This window comes from Schistocerca nitens, chromosome 10 (genome assembly GCF_023898315.1).
Source record: "Schistocerca nitens isolate TAMUIC-IGC-003100 chromosome 10, iqSchNite1.1, whole genome shotgun sequence".
Lineage (NCBI taxonomy): Eukaryota > Metazoa > Arthropoda > Insecta > Orthoptera > Acrididae > Schistocerca > Schistocerca nitens.
The window spans coordinates 82,235,994-82,260,989 of NC_064623.1; the positions used below are offsets into that span (position 1 = coordinate 82,235,994).

General features: G+C 40.5%; 2 protein-coding genes across 4 annotated transcripts in view; one reads left to right on the top strand and one right to left on the bottom strand.

Moving 5' to 3' along the window:
• Positions 1 to 9,260, bottom strand: part of LOC126210168 (mitochondrial 2-oxodicarboxylate carrier) — a 99,344-nt gene extending 90,084 nt beyond the window's left edge. The window contains exon 1 of the mRNA XM_049939325.1: positions 9,088 to 9,260. The gene's annotated coding sequence lies outside the window, so the exon portion shown is untranslated. The remainder of the gene's footprint in view (positions 1 to 9,087) is intronic.
• Positions 9,255 to 24,996, top strand: part of LOC126210166 (ectonucleoside triphosphate diphosphohydrolase 5) — a 50,138-nt gene continuing 34,396 nt past the window's right edge. The window contains exons 1-5 of one of the 3 annotated variants that reach the window (XM_049939321.1): positions 9,255 to 9,413; positions 9,951 to 10,089; positions 10,170 to 10,337; positions 18,555 to 18,634; positions 23,603 to 23,746. In XM_049939321.1, the coding sequence (XP_049795278.1) occupies positions 9,348 to 9,413; positions 9,951 to 10,089; positions 10,170 to 10,337; positions 18,555 to 18,634; positions 23,603 to 23,746 (597 nt within the window). In that variant the 5' untranslated portion in view covers positions 9,255 to 9,347. Of the gene's footprint in view, positions 9,414 to 9,474; positions 9,663 to 9,688; positions 9,833 to 9,950; positions 10,090 to 10,169; positions 10,338 to 18,554; positions 18,635 to 23,602; positions 23,747 to 24,996 lie in introns of those variants that run through there. The other 2 variants (XM_049939323.1, XM_049939322.1) reach the window with 2 other exon arrangements.

Here is a 24,996-nt window from a genome sequence, read left to right on the forward strand (position 1 = left end):
TCCAGACTCAGTTTTTCTATTACTGATATTAGGAATTCTCTATCAATTGAATCATATGCCTTCTTGAAATCAAAGAAGGAATTTATGTATGTATGTCTTTGTGCATGATTTGTGGCATGCCACAATGTTTTTGAGGTTTAGTATTTGTTCAGAGCATGAACTATCCCTGATTCTCCCCCACTTGTCGGTCCAACTGCAGATCTGCTCTATTTATCAGGACTTTTGAAGTAACCTTATAAGTTACGTCCAGCAATATGTTCCCCTGTAACTGTTTTGGGTCTGTTTTGAAGCCCTGCAATGAGGGCGAATGAGAGCTGTTTTCCACTCTACTTGGATCTCTTCTTCTTACCAAATTTTATTGAAGACACACTGAAGAGATTCAATGGCATTTTTATTAACTTTTTTCTGTAGTTCAGCCACTATTTGATTTTTACCTAACACACTATTATTTTTTTATTCTGAAATGAGTTATTGCAGTTCTTCAATTGTAGGTAGCTCTGAATCTAGTTTATCAGAACTATTTGGAGTGAATTCATATTTTCCAAGAATGGGTTCACAATTCAAGAGTTTCTCAAAGTACTCTACATCTACATAGATACTCCGCAAACCACCACCGTACAGTGCGTGGCAGAGGATACCCTGTACCACTACTAGTCATTTCCCTTCCAGTTCCATTCACAAACAGAGCAAGGAAATAACTAGCGTCTATATGCTTCTGTATGAGTCCTAATTTCTCGTACCTTATCTTTGTGGTCCTTACGCGCAATGTATGTTGGTGGCAGCAGAATCATTCGGCAGTCAGCTTCAAATGCTGGATCTCTAAATTTTCTCAACAGTGTTTCTTGAAAAGCAATGTCACCTTCCCTCCAGGAATTTCCATTTGAGTTCCCAAAGCATTGCCGTAACATTTACATGCTGTTTGAACCTACCAGTAACAAATCTAGCAGCCTGCCTCTGAATTGCTTCAATGACCTCCCTCAATCCAACCTGGTACAGATCCCAAACACTCGAGCATACTCAAGAATATGTCGCACCAGTGTCCTATATGCGGTCTCCTTTACAGGTGAACCACTCCTTCCTAAAATTCTCACAATACACCAAAGTCAACCCTTCATCTTCCCTACCACAGTTCTCACACACTCATTCTATTTCATATTGCTTTGCAGCAATGTCACACCAAGATATTTAAATGACTTGATTGTGTGAAGCAGGACACTAGTAATACTGAATCCAAACATTACAGGTTTGTTCTTCCTATTCATCCACATTAACTTATGTTTTTCCACATTTAGAGCTAGCTGCCATTCATCACACCAACTAGCAATTTTGTCTAAGTCGTCTTGTATCTTCCAACAATTACAAAACTTCGACACCTTACCATACACCACAGCATTGTCAGCAAACAACTGCAGATTGTAAGCCCACCATGTCAGCCAAATCAATTATGTACATAAATAACAACAGCAGTCCTATCACACTTCCCTGGAACATTCCTGATGATACCCTTGTCTCTGATGAACACATGCCATCGAGGACAACATACTGGGTTCTGTAACATAAGAAGTCCTTGAGCCACTCACAAATCTGTGATCTTATTACATAGGCTCTTACCTTCATTAACAGCCTGTAAGGGGGCACTGTCAAATGCTTTCCGGAAATCTATAAACATGGAATCTGCCTGTTGCCCTTTATCCATAGTTCACAGTGTATTATGTTAGAAAAGGGCAAGCTGAGTTTGGCAAAAGCGATGTCTTCTATGACCATGCTGATTTGTGGACATAAGCTTCTCAGTCTCAAGAGAGTTTAATAAATTCAAACTGATAATATGTTCAGGGCTTCTGCAGCAAACCTAAGTTAGGGATACTGGTCTGTAATTTTGCGGGCCCATTCTTTTACCCTTCCTACATACTGGACTCACCTGCACTTTTATCCGGTCACTTGGGACTTTGTGCTGGGCGAGAGATTCACAATAAATGCAGGCTAGGTGAGGGCCAGTGCTACCCGCCAGGGTAGCTGAGAGCACTAACGCGCTGCTTCCTGGACTCGGGTAGGCTCGCCAGCCCCGGATCGAATCCACCAGTGGATTAACGACAACAGCCGGTGTGCTGGCTAGCCTGGATGTGGTTTTTAGGCCGTTTTCCACATCCTACTAGGTGAATGCTGGGCTAGTCCCCACGTTTCGCCTCAGTTACACGACTCGCAGACATTTGCAACACATTCACACTATTTCTCGATTTACACTGGATGCAGACATCTGAGGTACACTAATTCCGTCCTGGGGTTATGGGGTGGCAGCAGGAAGGGCATACGGCCACTCCTTAAACTTAACTGTGCCAAACCCGTACTTAACCTTGCCGACCCTGCACACAATGCGGGATGAAGGCGGTAGAAAAAGAAGAAAAAGAAAGAGGTGAGGGCCAGTGCTGTAGACTACCCTTTGTACAACCGGATTGGGATGCCATCCAGAACTAGTGATTTATTTCCTTTTGAATCTTCCAGTTGTTTCTCTACACCAGGGATGCTTATTACTATGTAGCCGATATGGGAGTCTGTCTGATGGTGCTTTTTACCTGGATGGTTTTTGCATGAAAGTTCTGTAGATGCTTTTGTGTTGTTTCTGGTAAACTCTTCATCAACTCGGAGGAGAGTTTTGTTTTTGTGTGCTTTTTTAACCTTTTTTATCTATTGCTTTCTTAATTCTAATGAAATTTAATCTTTTTTCCTGTTTTTGTGATTGCCATTGTAGCCAAGCCTGCTTTTTGTTGTAATGTATCTATCACTTTCTATCGACCACTGGTGTGTTAATTGTTCAGTTTAGTTTACTATTTCATTATTAAATAAAATTGCACAGTTTTTCTATGCTGTGCCTTACAATGCTTAACTATTGTTATATATACTGAAATATGTCTCCATGTCTTTTTTATTGCACTGCACACTTTTCACTGTACCAAATTTATTGTGTATTTGGCTACAGCCATATAACATTGCAAAATTTACTTATGTTTTAAGGAACCAATGGTAGGAAATGAATATCTAGGGTAATTTTGGCCTTGGCTGATCAGTTAGTTTTTTCTTTCTTTTTTTAAGCACTGTTCAGCTGAAACCAATTTTTATTATTAGCAACAAAAGCTATTGAGAAGCAAATGTACTGAGAAATTAGAGCAAGAATTCCACGATTCTTAGCAAAGCTTCTGCAAGTTACACTTACCACAATATTCTTATCACTTACTTCTACTAAATAACCACTTTATTTACTTTACGTGCACTGCCTCACACGATAATTTCATAAGAAAATACTGAGTGAAAATATGCATAGAGGCCAACAGACTTGTCCTTATGTCAACACAAATGAGCTGTTTCTAAGGACATAACACACTGAACTGAGCTTCTCAGTTTATCCATGTGCTGATTCTATTTTAATTTGTTATCCAGCTGTGCCCCCAAGGAACTGTGCGTACAGTACTTTATTTAATGCACGATTATTAATATCTACCTTTGGTGCTAAAAGGTCATTATTGCTCACTTGCAACTGCATAATATGAGTACTTGTGAGATTAAGGCATAATGTGTTAGCTCTGATCCACTTGACCATCTGTTCAGCTATGACCTGAGCTGTCTGCTGGAGTTAAATTTGGATCCTTGATTAGTATGCTCGTGTCATCAGCAGACATTACAGCTTTTTAACTGCCCTTTAAAGTCAATGCAAGATATTTATATTGGTTAAAAAATGAGTGAACCCAATACCAATACCTGCAACCCACAGTCTACGAGGGCTATCCAGGAAGTAACAGACGTTTTGGACTACCGTGGCAGTGGGGGTGGCTCCACCTGCCATCTTGGTGCCATGACATTCCCACACTCAGTACGTATCCAGCGGCAGTAGCATGTGATCTGTGTCTCTGCTACTTTGCTTTCTGTGAGGGTTTAAAATGTGCATGGCAGTACAAAATCCCACCACTTGTGAGGTACATTCTGTGATTAGATTTTTGTTGGCAAAAAACTGCAAACCAATTGAAATTTATTGCAAGGTTTGTGATGTGCACAGAAAAGGAATAACAAGTGAGAACCGAGAGAGGCAATGGTGTATTGATTTTAAAAATGCCCATACCAATCTTCAAGATGAAGACCATAGTGGTAGGCCCAGCCTTCTGACCGACAAACTGATGATGAAAATCAATGACAAAATTCGTGAAAATTATTGTTTCACTATTATGGAACTTTTGCAACATTTTCCCCAAATTTGACAGAGCTTGGTGCATGAAATTGTGGCAGAGAATCTAGGTTACCACAGATTTTGTGCTATGTTGGTTCCCAAAATCCTAATGGAACACAAAAAACAGAGACTGGCTGCAGCACTGACCTTCCTCGAAGATTATGATAAAATGGTAACAAAGTTATGGATAGTATCATAACTGGGCATGAGCCTTGGGTGAAGCATGTCAATTGTGAAATAAAAAGGCAGTCGATGGAATGGAAATGTCGATTTCCCTGAATGTGGCACAACAATTAACTCAGATAGATAGTGTCAAACACTGACGAAGTTAAGGCAAAACAAACATCAGGAAAAACTTAATGCAAAAGTTTTTATTTTTGACAACAATGCATGTTCACACACAGTCAATTGTACCTGTGAGTTCCTATGCGGTTTTGGATGGGAGGTGTTTGATCATCCATTAAACAGCCCGGATAAGGCACCGAGCGACTACCACCTCTTCTCAGCAATGAAGACATGGCTCACTATGAAGTGCTTTGATACTGACGTGCCAAATTGCATGCTGGTATAAACCAGTGATTGCAATCGCAGGCAGCAGATTTCTAGAGATGCTACTGAAAAACTTGTGCCTTGTGATAAGTGCCTCAATTTGAACGGCTCTTGATGCATGCTGAAGCCTTTCTTTCTAGGAGAAGAAAACCCTGACAAAAAATCCTGGTCCTCCAGGTTGTCGGGGTTGTGGGATGGGTCAACTCCCAGCTTAAGAGTATACCTGTTTTGAAATGTCTGTTACTTTCTGGATAGCCCTCATATGTTCACCCGTTCTGAGGTCATTTTCATGCTTGAGATACAACATATTACTGAGACCATCTGCTTTCTGCTATGGAGGTAGGATTTCACCCACAAATGAGGGCTTCCATTAATGGCACAACACTTTAGTTTGATAAATAGAATTTTGTGACCCACACTGTCAGAGGCCTTGGCATAGTCACAGAATATAACAATATGAAATCAACCTCCCCAGCGGACACCGCCTCAACATAGCACTGCCCTTGGAGGCAGGGAGGTTTGCTTGCTTCGATGAAGCTGGAGGTATGTCGGTGGTAGCTTAGTTGCTGGTAGGGTCATCCTTGCCAAACAGGCCCTGGCTGAGGGGCCAGATAAGTTGTGTCCTGCAATGACCTGTCAATCTCTTTTCTGTCGTTATCACCAAGAGCCGATGGGCGAACTAAGAAGAGTCTTTTGGTATCCCTAGCTATTCCTTTCCCATCTTCTTCGTCAAAGTGTAGGAAGAACTCTTGAGGCATGCTGAAGCCATTCTTTCTAGGAGGAGAAAACCCTGATGACAAATCCTGGTCCTCCAGGTTGGGGGTTGTGTGACGGGTCAACTCCCAGTCCATAGAAAAACACGTACAGCTAAACTAACCAGTAATAGGTCTCAGTTTTCACATGGTTTTAATGGAATTTAAAAGTGGCAAAGAAAATGAACTTTGCAATTTGGTCTCTAGACTGTACAGGGCACATGAGAAAAACAACAAGAATCTTATTGGTTATAGGACAGTAGTATGAATGCTGCTGAGCTTTCTGAAGAAAAAAAATGTTGCTGGTTGTGAATATCTGCTGGAGTTATGGTTTAATGGTGTGGACAAAAACAGGAGGGCGAGAGGAGCATCCATCATTCTGAACAAACGGTGGTCCAAAAATATAACCTCACAGGAAGCAGTTAATAAACGGTTAATAAAGCTCAATCTGAGGGCTAGAGCCATCAATGTAGTGATAGTGGGAATGTATGCCCCTACTGAAGACTCACTGTTGAACATAAAAGAAGATTTTGAATAGATGCTGGTGAGACTACAGAAGCTGTTCCATGTGGCCATGAACTGATACTGGCAAAAGATTTTAATAGCAGAGTAGGGAGAGAGAGGAACAGTAAGGCTATTAGGATGAATGGGAAGGGTATTAGGAATGAGAATGGGAAAAGGTGGGTCAATTTATTGGAGATATGTAATGAAATGATTATAAGGTATTACTGGCCAGAAGACCCTGTCTACATTAGTTCAACTGTCTATTGCAAGTCCTTTGATTTGATGCCACTTTGGTGACTTGTGCATTGATGAAGATGAGACGACACAATAAAGACAACACAAACACGCAGTTGTCACCAAGTGAAGAAAATCTTCTACCCAGCCAGGAATCGAATCCAGGACCCCATGATCTAGAGGCAGTGACACCAACCACCAGACCACGGGCTCGTGAATGACAACAGGATAATTTTTCTGTTTAGCTCTGCTAGCACTTGATTGGTGAGATATTGTATTGCTTTCTGTGTGGAGAACTCTTTACAAAAGCCAAACTGAAATGAGGTTACCACATTCTGCTCAGTTAAATGAATCATTGTTCTATCATTGGTTCCTTTCTCCTACACTTTTGAAAAAATTGGAAGGAGTGATATATGTTTGTAATAAGTGATAGTTTGTCGGTCTTCACTGTTGCACATAGGTGTTACTACATCATACTTGTCTGCCAGGAAATACACCCCCGCAGTCACTTAAGGTTAACCCTATTATGTCAGGACAAGATTTTAATATTCTCCTAGAGACACTATCATAGTCAGCTTAATTAGAATTCTTTAGTGACCTAATGAATTATGCACTCTCCTTATGGGGTTGTATTTTTGAAACTAATGTTCGTTGGTGGTGTACGCAGTGTTTGCACAAGTAAATCTAACACATCTGTATTTGGCTGTTTATTATTGAGTGCGCTGTGAGGAAGAAATTATTGAATTTGGTATCCAACGATTTGAAATTGTCACCATTTCCACCAGAACTATATTCTGGGGCTCAGTTTCATCTGGACACCTAGTTTTATTTGTTTGAAATAGCTTTTGCCTTATTTGTGGAGTGTTTTAGTATTTGAGCATAGCATGTGGTAATGGAGTTTTAAATGTTTGTTATGTACTGCTTGTTCTCTGAATTACGTAGAGTTCTCTCTTCCTAACACAAGATAGTTTAATACCAAGTATAAATCCCTTGTCCTTGCTTTTGTTTCATTTTTCCATTATTTGTTTTAGGGGAAATACAACTCAAAGCACTGTAGGAATATGTTTAAGAAAGAGTTAAATTTTCCATGAACAGTGGCTTAAAAAAAAAAAAAAAAAAAAAAAAATACACCAACTGGCCCAGTGTTCTTCCCACACAATTTCTCTGCAAACATTATGGTTGAATCATTGTCAATGAATCCATGATACAATACATTTTCTTTTGTGATCTTTATCTAATTGGTTAGTAAATTTTTCAGTGTAAGCCTACATAGTTTATGGTCTTTTGCAATCAGTGTAATATTGATCCAAAATGTTTGGAACACCAGAACATTCACACATCCATTCACTCATTCTGTGTAAGATTCTTGTGCTTCCACAGGCAATACAAGTGTAAGCACACTTATGTTAAATCTCTACCTAACACACGGGGTATAAAAAAGGTTCTTAATAGCAAGCTCAGACACATAATGCAACAATTTCTTTTAAAATGCTTAGTACATAAAAATGCCAGCACTTAATAGAAAAAAACTACATTACATGTAACAAATATATCATAAACATTAGGTCCTAAGAAAGGTGAAGGTGGACAAAGATGTTTAATACTAGTATATCATCCCTTCTCCTTGACTTAGGTTTTATAAGCCACAAAATTTTATAACACAACACTTTATTTCATTGTATAATTAATAAATATGCTAATTGTCGCAACTGCACTACAATTTTTGTGCATATAATGACTAACCACTTTGTTTTTCACAGAAAATAAATAGAGAATTATTACTATTCCTCCTACATATGTTTAATGACTGTATTTATTACTCTAATACTGTTCATTTTCTGTATTGGTTCTATGATACTTGTTTAAATTCTGGTCCAGTCATCGGTTTGGAACTATTATAGTGTATCTTTAACAAATGTGGTATTTTTAAAATGAGTAATTACTGTAACACTGCTGTAAACATATGAGTTAAAACCTGCCAACCTGATATGATGTCTGAGATTGGCCAATATACAAAGCAAGAGCAGTTTTCTGTTTGTTAAACGGTAACATTTATTTTAATTACTGTATAATTGGTTGTTACTGATCATTGATAATTTAAAGTGATTATAATCCCTAAAGCAGTTCACATCCGAATAGCTGGTAATAGTTACCGAGCAGGATGTATTTCACGAACTTGGCGTTCATCTCGTTTCTCTGCGCCGTGAGGAGCGGTACTCATCACTCAACAAAAAAAATAATTCCAGGTTTACAAGTGACGAAATTGCTACTTATATGACAGAAGGTATGATTCCATTATACTGCTTTTGGCAATTTTAATACGTTTTTTACATGTATACTGATTTGTACACATTGCAGCAAATGTACTAGCGGAAACCCATACAGGTAAGCGCGACTTGTGGTATTATATTATCGTACGGGAATTTCTTGAACTAAAAATAATAAACAAAAATGGGGATATGATTTGTTACTAGATGACTTGCTTGTATGAAGCATTTTAGCCCTTATACACTTAGTTACGCGGAGGTACTATGACTAATTCTGTGACCGCTGATTACTATATATCGCGAAATGATACCCCACTGAAACGTGCATATGTTATTTTGAATCGCATTTTGTAAAAGACTCTAGCATAAAACGCGCCTTTAATCAGAATGAATTCAAACTATAATCGTTATATCACGTGCAATCCTACAAGGCCACAGGGATAAAATAATCTAATGACACCCGCCAATCCTCCCCTCTCCCACGGGCAATCAGCTTCCCGGTTGCGCAAGGGTCACGGGGTGACAAGAGTACTGGTGACAATGCGCATTGTAAAGCATCAGGACGCACCTCACAGCTTGTATCATACCGCGCAGCACGGCAGTTTCAAAGGTATGACTTGTGGCTGGCCGTCCTTTTCAGTACTAGAACTAAGACCGCTTTGTTATCGTCGTCACACGTAACATTACTGAGAAAAGTCCTCGCGACCGACAGCACTTAAAGTAAACACATATCTCAAGGCCGGCTGCCAGCATTGGGCCGTACAAGGGCAAAAGATGAGATAGCAAGTCAAGCGGAGATTTCTACAGTCATCGTCCGCTGACCGGCGCATGCAAACTGCTAACGCCTTCACTGTGATAGGTTTTTTTAAGATGAGTTCGGTACGGCAGAGGAAGGTAAAATGTCTCTATTTATTATGAACCAGCTCCTTAAAGTACTAACTTGAGTTGCGTGCCGTTTGACACGACAGGAAATGTATTCATAGAAATAATGAGAGGGGGCAGAAAATACGTCAGAAGGAAAGAAATTAATTGTTCACATGCGTGTGTGTTGTTTTCTTTAAACGTTTTGTTGAATGTGGCGGCATGATATATATCTCAGTATTCGTATAAGTGGCTGAAAACCCATTAATGATATACCTCCCAGTGAGTTCTGTGCACATTTTTGAATGTTTACGGGATCGTTGCTTGTTTGTTTAATATTTAGTAATTTACTGTATATTTGAGCTTATCAGAAAAGTAAGATCTTAGACAACGTAAGAATGTATTCATTTGACGTCAGAATAACAGAAATGCCACATAGCAGAAAAAGAAAAGTAATTATGCGTAACTCCTTACCTACCGTGGCCGTATAGTTTTAAAGTGTTGCTTGATTGATTTTGATCTCTTTAAATATTACCGCTGGTATACTGATGCCTAGTCGTATTTCTGTAGCTTATAGAAGAAACCGGCGCAGCATGGGATGCCCATTCCTCATCACCAAAACAACCAAGCAGTCGACAGCGAAAAGCAAATTGGCCAAAGAGGTTTTTCATTTTCGTTGCGTGTGTAGCTGTTGTAACACTGATTTTGGGTATGTATCTAGATGCATAAAGTTGGAAATTCCGTGTGTTCGTGGACCATTGAATTATGTGTTGTGTTTGGTTATATTAGGAAGCTACACCAATGTATTGCCGTGGAACATACCTGGGCATGCTACGAATGTGTTGGACAATATCGCTTATTCTCTGGGTATCCAGAAACATGTGTATGCTGTGATTATTGATGCTGGAAGTACAGGATCACGTGTATTGGCGTTTGCTTTCCACGAGTCTGTGATAGGTGAGTAGATTATTGTTTGTTTGAGGACTATAGTTTTACATTTGATACCCACACTCGTGGAGCCTTGCTTTTGAAGAGAATTCCTGAGGTAATTGCAATGTGATACTGATTCAAATATTACAAAGTTAAATGCAAACTTAGGAAACCGCTGTCAAAGCCAAATTCTGATCCCCATCGAAATATTGGCTGTAGTGTAGCCAGGGGTCTAGGTTAGGTTGCAAAGTGATTTTTTTGGAGTTAGCATGATGAATGAATATGATCATTGTGGCTGAACTCAGTTGACTGCGCAAGCCACTTCTCTCTATAATCTACACCGAATTCTTTTTCATGTCCCGTACTCTGTAATCGGTTTTGCTGCTGTTAATAACAATCAGCTTCAACTAAGTGACTTACAGTCTACAAGAAAAAAATTATTTTCATGTAGACTTGGCCTCCTTGTCTAGGCTTAAGAATTGAATTACGTACTCTGGTGGAAAGATTTTATTATTTATTTATTTAGGCCTATTTATTTGTGCATGGAGTATTTAGTACAATAACATTGGACATGGCGGACACATTATTACAGAAATAGTATATATAAACATTAACAAAGTAGCATAGGGTTATGTGAGGATAGGGCAGGAAGTTGGCCTTGGCCTAGTCAAAAGGATACATACCAGCATTCACCTTCATGACTTGGGGAAATCACGAAAGGAAATTAACCCCAGTCCTCTCGAATGCGAATGCAGTGCATTAAGACTGATGTAGGTACCTCACTCAGTACATGATTGGAAGGGGAATTGCAAATACATAGTCTACATAGTGAGTACAACATGCACAAGAATTAAATCAATGAACAAGAAAAACACTACTGAAAGGTTGAAAATGCACAATAAGTAAGTCAATGATCTAAGTACATCACAGAACTTTGCTATAAAAGACCCCTGAAAAAATAAAAACACATGAATACATTATACAACACAGCTGAAAATTATAATGCATGAACATGCCAGCACCCATGAAAATAAAATTGAGTTTGAGAAGAGCCTAGAGGATTTATTGGTGGCCAAATCTACTCCATTGATGAATTTATTTTGACTCCAACCACTTTACATATGTTGGCAGGGTGTTATAATGAATGACACCATAGTGGCTCGCATGACATTGAGTACAGGTTGTTCTAACTTGTTCAGTATGGAGAGATTCACAGTTGTGAGTATTGTAACTGTGGTAATCTGAGTTGGTTTGCCAGTCATGACTTCTAGCTTTCATCATCAACACACATTTGTATATGTACAAGGAGGATACAGTGAGCAAATACAACTTTTTAAATGGGGGCTTGCTGTTAGGCCCGACAGAGCTGTGTTAATGTACTGTAATGTACAAATTTCATTTGACTGACTATAAATTTTGCCCCAGAAAACTATTTCATAAGCTAAAAGTGACTGGAAGTAACCAAGATAAGCCATTTTAACATCATTTGAGGAGCAAATTCTCAAAACCAGCAGAACTGAGTCTCTGGGAGAGTTTACTTATGAGAGCTTTCGGGTCAATAAAGGCATCTAATTCCACCCGTCTGCTTTGACCTGTGATGTAAGGGTGTTGTGGTTTGTGACATTGTTACGGCATGGTGTTCATGAGTTGGTTGTGTTTGTAGATGTCGTCTTGTTGTGTTTCATGATGCCCTCTGGTGGTGTGTGTGCATGTACTGAGCACAATGTGTTGTATTGGGTTCATTTGAGCCTTAATGACAAATTAACAGTGTGAGCTCAGGACTTTGTGATTTGAGAAGCGGTAGGCAACAATTGCTGTGGGCGTAAGAACCACCTACTTATCGAAGGCATGGGGTGAGGCTGAAAAAGAAGGGTAGCCCATGATGTGTGAATTCCCAGACTTTATTCACTCAGTATTTGAGAATGAGAGCACTTAGCAAATTGCGACAAACTTTACATGTAATTTCAAACCTTTCTGAAATTTTTTCTCACTGACAACTCCTACAAAATAATGAAAGGAAAAAAGCTTATTGCTTCCTACTTTTCTGTTGTTCGTGCAGTAAAAGCACTGCTTGAGGCATGACATTAAAACTTATTACTTCTTCGCCTCTCGTTATAATTTATTACTTCTTCGCCTCTCGTTATAATTTATTACTTCTTCGCCTCTTACCATAGTCGTGACACATTCTGCAGACAGTATGCACATACTGTAGTGAATGTAACTGCAAAATGATACCATTGTGTGATGTGTAGTTCAGGTGATATATCATAAACGAGGTGTGTGAATAACTGTCGCATTGTGCATGAAGTTTAAATTTATTACTTCTTTGCTACAAACTTTATTCACAATAAATTTCACAGACATTACCAACATTTCTCATGGAATGTACCTACATTATTATGTCATTGTATGACATGCAGTTCAGGATATATTTATATGTCATAAACAGTGAGATGCTTCTAACTCCATATGCAACACATTTTGCAGACAGTATATACATATGCCGCTGAATGTACTACAAAATTATACCATTGAGTGACACACAGTTCAGGAGATACAATGTCATAAATGTAAGGCACAAGGCCAGAAGCTGTGTGGTATGGGCAACTCTGGATTTATTTGCTAGTTTATTTGTTAATGCAGTTCTTCTGATTTCCCTGTTTTGTGGTATTGTGTACCTCGACTCATTCCTCATCCCTGGATGTTCTTCTTAATGGGATCAGTGGAACACAATGAATGAATCAACCACTCGTGTCCTGTATGAAAACTATTTATGTTTAACATTTTGGCAACCCAGTGAAGTTCCTTGTACATAGCAGAAAGTCTTTGTGATAAATCTGTGACTTTGAAATGTACATTTATTTCACTATCTTTTTGCCAAGAATAGCAATTGTGGCTACTGTAGAACATGTGGATCTCTTCATCTAGTTCGGCAGTTGAATAGCGTCTAAACATGACAATTGATTAAACTTTTATCACCTTCCTCTTCTCCTTCTTCTTCTTCTTCTTCTTCTTCTTCTTGTATAGTGTTGTGGACTGTTAAGGCAGCCAGTCCACAGTGAAGTAGCCGAAAGGGCACGCGTACACACACGCCGACTGGCGCAAAGTCTGGAACAGGATACGTGATGAATGTGATAAAGAAAAGAACGTAGCTACTAGAACACTTAACTTTTATATTGTCCTTTGGTATACAGCATTCTGGATGATACAAGTGAGACTCTTTAGATTCATGAAGTAACTAATGGCGCCTTGCTAGGTCGTAGCCATGGACTTAGCTGAAGGCTATTCTAACTGTCTCTCGGCAAATGAGAGAAAGGCTTCGTCAGTGTAGTCACTAGCAACGTCGTCGTACAACTGGGGCGAGTGCTAGTCAGTCTCTCTAGACCTGCCATGTGGTGGTGCTCGGTCTGCGATCACACAGTGGCGACACGCGGGTCCGACATGTACTAATGGACCGCGGCCGATTTAAGCTACCACCTAGCAAGTATGGTGTCTGGCGGTGACACCACATATAGGACCATGGGTAGCCCCTTTGTGTATTACATTTCCCTCTTTTCCTCCCAGAACCTCTTTATTCTTTGTCTTCTCCTCTCCCCCTCTTCTTTCAAGATCTTCAATAGTCTCATGTTGTGCATGTTGTGTCTCTGCCACTGGTGACTATCCTTTTCCTGTATATTTCTCTATTGTTGATCTGTGGCATTTTCTGGGATATGTACTTTATTCTCCAATTTTCATTTCCTTTCGCCTTGATCACCAGTTCTGCCCAATCCTTTGGGAGTTCAATAACCCACTTGGCTCCTGTCTTTCCTCTTGTGCTCCATATTGTTTCCCATACTCTTTTTGTCCTATTATCCATATTTGTCATGATTACATATCCAGCAAACTTTGGCCCGATCAGTCAGATTTCTTCTGATGTTGACCTTGTGCTCCAGTACAGTTTTTCCTTACATCCTCACATCCACCTCTCATCATCCCCTATAGGAGCCTAATATTTTCCTCAATGTTGTTCTTTCTTCTTTCTCTAGTCTTGCATCATTTCGTCCCAGTGTTGTTATTTCATACGCGTATAGTACAGGCGTGTGTATTCAACTACAGAGAGATGTAAGCAGGCAGAATATAGCGCTGGGGTCGTCAGTGCCTGTAGAAGACAACAAGTATCTGGCACAATTTTTAGATCAGTTACTGCTGCTGCAATGGCAGGTTATCAAAACCTGAGTGAGTTTGAATGTGGTGGTATAATTGGTGCACAAATGATGGGATACAGCATATCTGAGGTAGCGAGGAAGTGGGGATTTTCCCGTATGGCCATTTCATGAGTGTACTGTGAATATTGGGAATCCAGTAAAACATCAAATCTCGGATATCACTGCAGCCGGAAAAAGATTCTGCAAGAACAGGACCAATGATGACTGAAGAGAAATGTTCAAGATGACAGAAGTGCAACCCTTGCACAAATTGATGCAGATTTCAGTGCTGGACCTTCAACAAGTATCAATATGCGAATCATTCAACAGAACATCATCAATATGGCTCTTTGGAGCTGAAGGCCCACTCGTGTACCATTGATGACTGCATGACACAAAGCTTTACATCTCACCTGCACCTGTTGTCAATACCGACATAGGACTGTTGATGACTGAAAACATGTTGCCTGGTCGTTTGAGTCTCATTTCAAATTGTATTGAGCAGATGGTTGTACACGGGGTATGGAGACAACCTCATGAATCCATGCACCATGCATGTCAGCAGGAGACTGTTCAAGCTGGTGGAGGTTCTTTAATGGTGTGGGACGTGTGCAGTTGGAGTGATATGGGACCACTGACACATCTAGATATGATACTGACAGGGGACAAGTACGTAAGCATCCTCTCTGATCACTGGCATCCATTCATGTCCATTGGAAATTCCAGCAGGGAAATCAGACAGCCCACACATCCAGAATTGCAACGAATTTGCTCAAGTAATGCTCTTCTGAGTTTAAACACTTCCACCGGCTACCAAACTTCCCAGGCATTAACATAATTGAGCATATATGGGATGCCGTGCAACATGCTGTTTAGAAGAAATCTTCACCCTCTCATACTCTTATGGATTGATGGAAGCCCTGCAGGATTCATGTTGTCAATTCCCTCCAGCACTGCTTCAGTCCATGCCATGACATGTTGCGGCACTTCTACATGGTTGCGGGGGCCCTACACGATATTAAGCATGTGTATCAGTTTATTTGGCTCTTCAGTGTATATAGTCATTCAGAAGTTTGAGCTCATCTTCATCCACTCTGATTCCCTCACTGCTCCCATTTCTTTTTGTTGTATATTCTCCCAAGTATTTAAATGTGTCCACACTTTGCATTGTGCTTCTGATGTTTTGCTGTCCCCGGTGGTGCTTAGTGCTTAAGTTTTGTGGGGATCCTCAATCCCTATATCCTTCTAGCTGTCGTGCTTAGGTTATCACTTTGTGTTTTTGTGTATCTTTCTGTCCTACTTTCACTGTCATATGCAAAGGCTAGGCAATCCATTTGGGTCCTGTGTCTTTTTGGCCTCCCTGTGCATCTTTGGTATTCCCATTTCTTGTTTATTGCTGTCCACTTTCTGATCACTTTGTCCTGTGAACCAAATTGGTGAAAATCCATATCCCTGTTTGATGCTGGCTTGATCTCAACTCTTCCGATAGTACTCCACTGTATCTCATCACCACTCTTGCCTTTGTCAGAAATTCTGTTTTTAGTTCCCCTGTATAGTGTTGTCTAGTCCTTTTTCTTCATGATCCTTTCAAGAATCTGTCAATGGAGTCATATGTCTTTTTGAAGGCCGTAGATATTTCCCTATCTTTTTGTTCTTTCAAGCTCCTTGCACTGTTGGTTATTTTTTAGGGAAATAGGTGGTGTGTGCATCTTCTTTCCTTTTTAAATCCAGCTTGATGGTCTCCTACTGTACTTTCTATCTGTTCAGCAGGATGGGTTTCAGTAGCACCATGTAACTGACCTCTGGTAGCGGTATTCCTCTGCAGTTGTCTGCAACCCTCTTGTCCCCCTTCTTATGGGTTGGCACTGTGATCGCATCCTTTTGGTAACCTCTAGTCCTCTAAATGTGGCAGATAACCTTGGTTACATTGTCTACCAACTTGTTGGATCCACACTTTATCATTTCAGCTGCTGTCCCATCTTCTTCAGTTGCTTGTTGTTGTGTAGATCACTTCTATCCAGAACAAACTCATTCCTGGTTGGAACGACTAACCTCCCCCCCCCCCCCCTCTCTCTCTCTCTCTCTCTCTCTCTCTTCCCCCCCCCCCCCTCCTTCTCCTGCAGAGAAACTAGTCTCTCTCTAAATCAACCTAGATTACAGCCTGCAGCGCTCATTATGTTCACTGTTTCTTCTAATTGTAGAGCATCAGCAAAATGAAATGTGTTGTATGGAGCTTAAGACTTGCTAATAAAAACTATACACATGTCTGAAGTTTGTTGGCACAGAACATTACTGTATGTGAAACATACATTAAAAAATGCTTAATATTTACCCTAGTATGTCTCTTCTTTGTAGATAGGTAAGCATGCTAGGAATGAAGTTTGCTTGTGCATGGCAGCAGAATGGGGTCAAAGACACCTTGCTTGTTGCTAAACATTGCTAAGGGTTGCTGTGGACAACAGTGAATAAAACTGCACCTACCCTACCATGATGTAGTCTGAAGGAAAGCATTAATCACCATCCAGCACTACTCATGGGAAAGCATCCAGAGGGAGACTAAACCTCATTGGCTGCCGGATGTTACTTGAAGTGGATTGTAGAATTGTTTGAAATTTGTCCACCTTCCGGTGTGTCGTGTACTGTGGTGAACCTAAAGATAAAACTTGACTTGGTCGTGTCTTACCACAAGTAATTTGAATGTTCTATTGGTATTTGATAGCCTTTCCAACCAGGTTAGGTGGCATAGTCTACTATCCACATGCCACAAGAAGTAATGTCAGCAGGTGCCACAGCCTGAACGGCCTCTATTGCTAACAGTGAGATGACCAGTGTTTGCCACTGTAACTTCACAAGTTGTATTGCACATGCTTGCATGGTCTTTTCCTCTTACTGTACCACTTGCCTCTCTGAATGCATACATTTTGTGACGTGACCATAGCATGCTCTTGGGGGGAAAAGAAAAAGAGAAACATGATAAAGAAAATTTCAAAATGACATAAATGGTTCCACAGTTGCATCATAATGATGGGAAGAAATTACTATCTCAGTTGACTCAAAATAAATTCCCACATTGTGTTGTCAGCACCTTAAAATGAAGACGTGGTAGTCTTATTTGAAGCCCGTTTTAATATCTTGTTAGCAGAGTAATTTACAGGCAGTATTCAGTTGGAACACACACATTTATTGCACACAGATTAACAAAATGGTCATAACACAACTTCTTGTAGTTATGCCAAAGCAATACGAAAGACTTACTAGCAAAGTGCTATGGATTCTAAATTCCCACACTCCCACTAAAAAAAAATCTATGTTAACAGTGCAGAATCTTGTAATTTCATATGATGCTAATGGTGATGATGCTTTACTGTGTTACCAATGGCATCTCCATGGTTAAGGCCCATTCTGATGTTCTTTCACTATGTCAGGTTATAGCCAAATAGCCCGCAAGTGGGACTCGTCATTTCGGTTTTTACATGATGCGTGTTCTGAGTGCATCAGCTGCTTTGCAAGTAAATTGACACTTTGTTTTGGCTCATTGTTACAATGTTCATTTTCCACATGATATCACAGTCTCTGATTGAAGGAACTGAGTTTAAAGTAGCTAGTGAGAATCTGCTATGGAGTAATTTTAGTCTGGCTGTAGTCAGACTTTGCCAAAATGAATTAATTTGTGACCTGTAACCTAAGGAAGCCACTGTTAAAGGGATGAAAAAGATAAGAGTTTAATGACACAAGCAGGACAGGCAAGAAGTGGGAAAGAGAATAAAATCATTTCTCCTGCTGCTGCTATTATTATTATTATTATTGGCAGAGGTTCCAAGGAAAATAGTTGTGGAGGGTGGGTCGTGGAGGAGTTGGATGAAATAAGCTAACACTGTGTCACTGTGATGAAAGATTTCAGTTTCACATTATGTAATTTGCCATGGCGTGTGCACACTTGTATAACAGACTAGTGTTTCTGCTGGGAAGATATTCTTGTATAACTCTGAATACCATGTAGTTTGTTATATTAATGTGTAAAGCAACTGCACTTGTATAATATGTGTGTTATCATATACAGATAAGAATCTAAAACTGGACGATGAGCTGTTCGTTCAGGTGAAACCTGGCCTCTCGTCATTTGCTGATAATCCTGTGAAGGTGAGTAATACATGATTCTGACATCATTCCAGTATCACCTCAAAGTATCTTATCTCTGACAGGTGCCTGATGTAGAGCAAATTCCCACAAGTTGATTTATGAGCTATCTTGGACATATCTATAATATTTCCAAGGTGTGTACTCATAGCAGAAATTAGATGTCATCCCATTTCCTTCTCACTGTTCATAAGTGTTCAACAGGTACACAACAGGCAGGAAATAGAATGTGTGTTCAAACATATTATTTGCACACTATCCACTCACATTTGAACAGTTTTCTCCAGCCATTTATTGTTGAAACACTTTCTCATGACACTCACAAACGTCAGTTCTGACCAATTAATTCTCTACCTGTCTCTTCACCTCTTATCCTTTCCTTGTTTTCCTCTTACCGTGTAACAGTGATGTCTGCTCATAGAACTCCATGGTCATTTGGGTATTAGGCTAAATCATTTAGTAAAACAAAAAAAGAAAGAAAGAAACAGTATTGTCATTTTGACTGTCTTTGCACTGGTCCGTGCCTATCATTGCCTCTGAAGAGGGTTGTGGCAAAGGCAGTCAAAATGTTGCCTTTGTTTTACACTTGCTTTTAATGTTCCACAACAATGTGGTCAAATTCTAATATTCAAAGGCAAAGCAATGACTCATTTTCTGGCTCTCATGGACCAATCGAGACTGGCCGATGGCCACGTCATCCTCTGCCAATGGCGTCATCGAGTCCAGTAATGGAGGGATAGGGGATCAGCACACTGCTCTTCCAGCCATGTCAGCTTTTTTGGTGTTGGAGTCACTGCTTCTGTTTTAAGTAGCTCCTCAGCTGGCATCAAGAGGCAGGGTGCACCTTGTTCCTGTTCTTACACCAAGCAAAAATACCTGGCAGTGCTAGGAGTTGAACCCGATCCTCCACTGAGCTACGGAGGCACACTAAACTTAGAGGGATATTATTAAAAATGTCTAGTCAGGCAACTGTAGTACACTTGTATTTTACTTCTTTGTAATGCTATTCATAACCCCCCCCCTTCCCCCACCTGTTACCTCCCACCTCACCACTCTCAGATGGGCCAACTAAGGATGACATGCCAATTTTAACTCCTTATTCATTGATGTCTTATTTTCTTCCTGTACTATTTCATCTGTACACTATGTTTTTTCTCGCCGTGTCCTGACTGCTTGACTGGGTTCCATTCCCGGCGGGGTCAGGGATTTTCACCTGCCTCGAGATGGCTGGGTGTTTGTGTTGTCCTCATCATTTCATCATCATTCATGAAAGTGCCGAGATTGGACTGAGCAAAGATTGGGAATTTGTACGGGCGCTGATACCTGCACAGTTGTACGCCCCACAAACCAAACATCATCTTCATCATCATCTGACTGCTTGATACCTGTTTTTCTTTCCCCCACTCTTCTACTTTGGAATCCTTCAATATTCAACACTGCTAAACATTTCCGTCAGTTGTTTCTTCAGCTTTTATATTATTTTTTTCTAAACCCTTTTTAATTTCATGGATCCAACTTCTTGTCAACTTCTTATCTAACAGTTATTTGAAGATATTTTTGAGCTTTCATTTGACATAAATGTCCAATAACTAACAGTCTTCATTTCCTCAGTATTCCTCATGTGTTTTCAATGTTTCAATAAATTTGATTACTACTAAATAATTTAAAACCTTGTGTAGCTTTTCATGGGCCTAATATTGTTGTAATGATTCATTCTTCTAATATTTCTAATTTACCTAAATTATACAGTGGAAACTCCAGGTTGTATCATCAATATAAGGAAAAGATAGATTGCTACTCACTGTAATGGTGTCACTTTGAGTTGCAGACTGGCACAACAAACACACTTGCAAATTAGCTTTCAGCCAAAGCCTTCTTCAGAAAAGGGAAACCACACACACACACACACACACACACACACACACACACACACACACACACACACACACACACACATTCATTCATTCATACAAGCAAGCACACCTCATGCACACAAGATCGCCATCTCTGACAGCTCAGACTGAAATGCAACTGTCACATAGAATGGAATAAGCAGTCTGGAGGGGGCAGAGAAGGGGAAGCAGGATACTGGTAGGGGAAGAGGAGAGTGCTGTTAGGTGGAGTGTGCAAGGACTAGACTGCCAATGGATGCAGCATCGGGAGGCTGTGGAACATGGAGCTGAGGGAGGTCATGGCAAAAGTGGGAGGTGGAATCTGGAGCTAAAAAAGGAGAAGAGATAAAGGTTCCACCACTGTTGTTATGAACAGCGACTACATGGCTGAAGGCTCTGCTAATTATCTGACTCCTCCACCTATAAACTTGACAAAAGTGATCCCATCACGGAAGTCCAACATAAGTTCCAGTCCCTGCTGAAAGCCTTTCGCCCTTCCCAGAGCCCCTCCCCTACATCCATTTTCCTCCTCACCTCTATGATATGCCACACACCCACCTCAATCATGCTCCCCACAAACCAAGCCCCATTGTAGCTGGTTACTGTCCCCTCACTGAAAGTATTTTGGCCCTCATTGACCAACACTTCCAACCAATTGCCTGTAATCTAGCCTCCCATGTCAAAGATACCAACCAGTTCCTTCACCAATTCTCCACAATCCCCACCCCTTTACTCTCTGGATCCCTACTTGTCACTGTTAACACCACTTCCCTATACACCAACATCCCTCATGACCCTGGTCTTACCACTATTGAACACTACCTTTCCCAATGTCCTTCAGACTCCAAACCCACTACCTCATTCCTCATACACTTACTAACTTATTCTAACTCTGAGCTACTTGCCTTTGAAGGGAAAGTACACAAACAAATCCGTGGCACAGCCATGGGCTCCCACATGGCAGTCCACTATGCCCGAGTAGAGGAGATCTTCCTAGCCTTCCAATACACCAAACCCTTGTCTTGCTCAGGTTCATTGATGATATCTTCATGAACTGGTCACATGGCCAAGACACACTATCCTCATATCTTCATATCACCGCCTTCTCTCCCATCTGCTTCACCTAGTCCTCCTCATCAGTGTGCCACCTTCCTGTATTTTGACCTCTCTGATGGCTCCATCCATACCTTTGTCCACATTAAACCCATCAACCACCATCAGTACCTGCCTTTTACAGCTGTCGTCCTTTTTCACACAAAAAAATCCCTCCCATAAAACTTGGCCATCCAGGGATAATGTACCTGTAGTGCCAATAACCCCCTTGCCCAGTATGCTGAGGGTTTCACCGCAGTCTTCACAGACAGACACTATCCTCCGACCTAGTCTGTAAATAGATCTCCCATGCCATTTCCCCACACACCACCAATCCTGCCACCACCTCCACGGTCAACTACAAAGGAGTGCCCCTTTGTCACCAAATACCACCCCTAGACTGGAACAACTGAACCACATCCTTCATCAGGGCTTTGATTACATATCATGCCCTTAAATGAGGGACAATCTACCCTTCTAAAGCAGTGTTCTGTCATCCACTCAACTTCCACAACCTCATAATTAATCCCTGTGCCACTTGCAATCCCAACTGCCTTGCCACAGGGCTTATATCCATGTGGGAGACCCAGGTGCAAGACTTTACCAATCCATCCATCCAGAACTTCTTATTCCAGTCCTGTCACAGACTTATCCTACCCCATCAGAAGCCAGGCCACCTATGAAAGTAGACATGTCATATACCAGCTTTGCTGCAATCACTGCACAGCTTTTTATATTGGTATAACTACCAGTCAGTTGTCCACCAGGATAATCAGCAACCACTAAACTGTGGCCAAGAGCAAAGTAGGCTACCCCGTGTCTCAACATGCACCTTAACACAGCTCACTTGATTTCACAATGACTACTTCACTACCTGAGCCATTGAGATGACTCACTCCACCATCAACTTTTCTGAACTGCACGGATGGGAGTTCTCCTTACGACACATTCTCTGCCCTCGAATTATCTCAGCCTCGACCTATGGTAACCTGCTGTCCTCGCACCCTCCAACCAGCAGTTTCCACCCTGTCTGTGCTATCGCCTCCTCCCTATTCTGATCCTGTAGCCCTCTTTGTGTGCCACCCTCTGCCAGTGCACCCGTCCGTCTTTTCCTTTCACCACTTCTTTCCTTTTTCACTCCCCATTCCCCTCTCTCCACCTCCCTGCTCCACAGCCTCCCAATGCTGTGCATGTTGGCAGTTTAGTCCCTGCAAACTCCACCAGACAGTGCTCTTATCTAATCACTACCTGTACCGTGCTATTCCTTCCCTTTCCCCGCCCCCTCCATATTGCTGCTTCCATTTGACATGAGGGTTCCAGTGCAGCCCAAGCTGCAATTTTGTGCGTGTGCGTGCGTGTGTTTCCTTTTCTGATGTAGGCTTTGACCAAAGCCAATGTGTAAGTGTCTTTTCTGGAACTCAATGTGTCATCTTTATAGTGAGCAGAAATCTATCTTTTTCTTATATTGTTGTTAACAAAATTATATTTAACACTAGACATTTGCTTGCATATAAACATTCTGGCTTCACTGCTTTTTTCTAATGCCTATTTTTTGCATTTCTAGAGGCATTTTGCCTTGTAAAAGTCTTTGGTTATACCATAAGCCTTTGCCATTCTGTGTATCCCTTCCTCAACAGCAGCTATTTTCCAAACCATCTTCTTGAGTTATTTTCCCAAGATATTAAATTTTTTTAACCTTTTCAATTTGGCCAATATATGTTTTCAGAAATTTGGGTGAATTTTTGATTAAAAAAAAAAAAGTGGTTTTCCCTGCAGAAATGTTTAAGCTTGTCCTCCTGGCTGTTTCTTCTTAAAGACTAATTTGTGTTACAGCAAATGTCATATTTTCATAAAGTTTTATTTTCATAAGGTTTCAGTTGTTTTTATTTTCTGTAATATTTACATATAAATTTTCTACATTTATAATATTGACAGAGTTGACCATTTCAAAATGTAAGTACTACTATATGCATTTGATAACTTACAGGGTGCTGAAAGTCTGCAGGAACTTTTGGACCGTGCAAAAGCATTTGTTCCCCGTGAAGAATGGGGACACACACCACTCGCCATGAAGGCAACTGCAGGACTCCGCTTGCTGCCTGGGGACAAGGCGAATGCCTTGCTGGATGAGGTTTGTGCGGCATAGAATGATTTGTATGAGAAGAGTTAATTGTGGCTGTTGGTGAGGAGGATTTTTGTATTTACGGTTTTTGTTAATTTGGTGAATATTTCACCTATGGCAGTTTTATGGTAGGGCGTTATCTGATGGTTTATGTGTGTCGTATTCCAAGCTTTGGTTGATCGAATAAGGTATGTAAATGTCCTGCAGTGACATGACTAGGAACAAATGTCTTACGAGGAATGTAATTAATTAGAGAGAGAGAATATTTTAGGACACGCATTACGATTTGAGTTGTTGCTGAAAACTGTGTGTTAAGTGGAGATGGAAGGAAAATAAAATCACAGGGACAAACCTAGATAGGAGTATATAAGACAGATAATTGGTTATGTAGGATGCAGTAGTTATTCTGAGGTGAAGTGAATAACTGGCAACTGACGAATGGAGAATAACAGCATATCAAGCGTGCAGCTCAAGTGATAATTTTCTGTGTCTTTCAGTCCATAGATGTTTCAAATGTCTTTGTAAGAGATTAACTTGTCACAGGATGCTACCAAGGTTCTTTTTCAGGAATACCATAAATTTTTTTCCTAGAGTCACATCGAACCACGAAAACTTGCAGGACAATATTCCTCACTGAGGAGGTGTTTGCACTGGAATAAAACCTCCTAACCAGTTATGCTGTCTCACATTTTGAGACCTGGAAAAATAATGTGCCGAGTAAGTGAATTAATGGCGAATAAGACCCACTGCAGTTTAATAACAAAATTCATGAAATTGTGAGAAAACAGATATTACACTCCAGGTTTGTAAAAGAATGCAGAAATGTTAACGTGTGAAAGTAGAAATTCACGTGTCTATAAAAACATCAGTGTGTGACATATACAACTTTCTTCGTTATATGTAGGGAAAGGATCTTACAGAGAATATTAGAAAATTCTGGTCTTACATAAAATCACTAAATGGCCTGAAGGCTTCAATTAAATTACTTGTAGACCTGTCTGGTATGGCAATGGAAAGGAAAGCTGAAGTTTCAAATCTCGTATTTAAAAAACACTTCATTGTACAGACTATGGCATTGGCTCTATACTCAGATATGTGAGTGGCTCACATTTTCTTTTTTTCTTCCTAAGTGATAAACCCCATTACATCATCCTGGACAGTAAGTGTTTAATGGAGAGGTATTAACAGGAGTGCCCCAGGTAAGTGTGACAGAAGTGCTCTTTTTTTCTATACGAGTCATATTGCCTCCACCCTGTTTT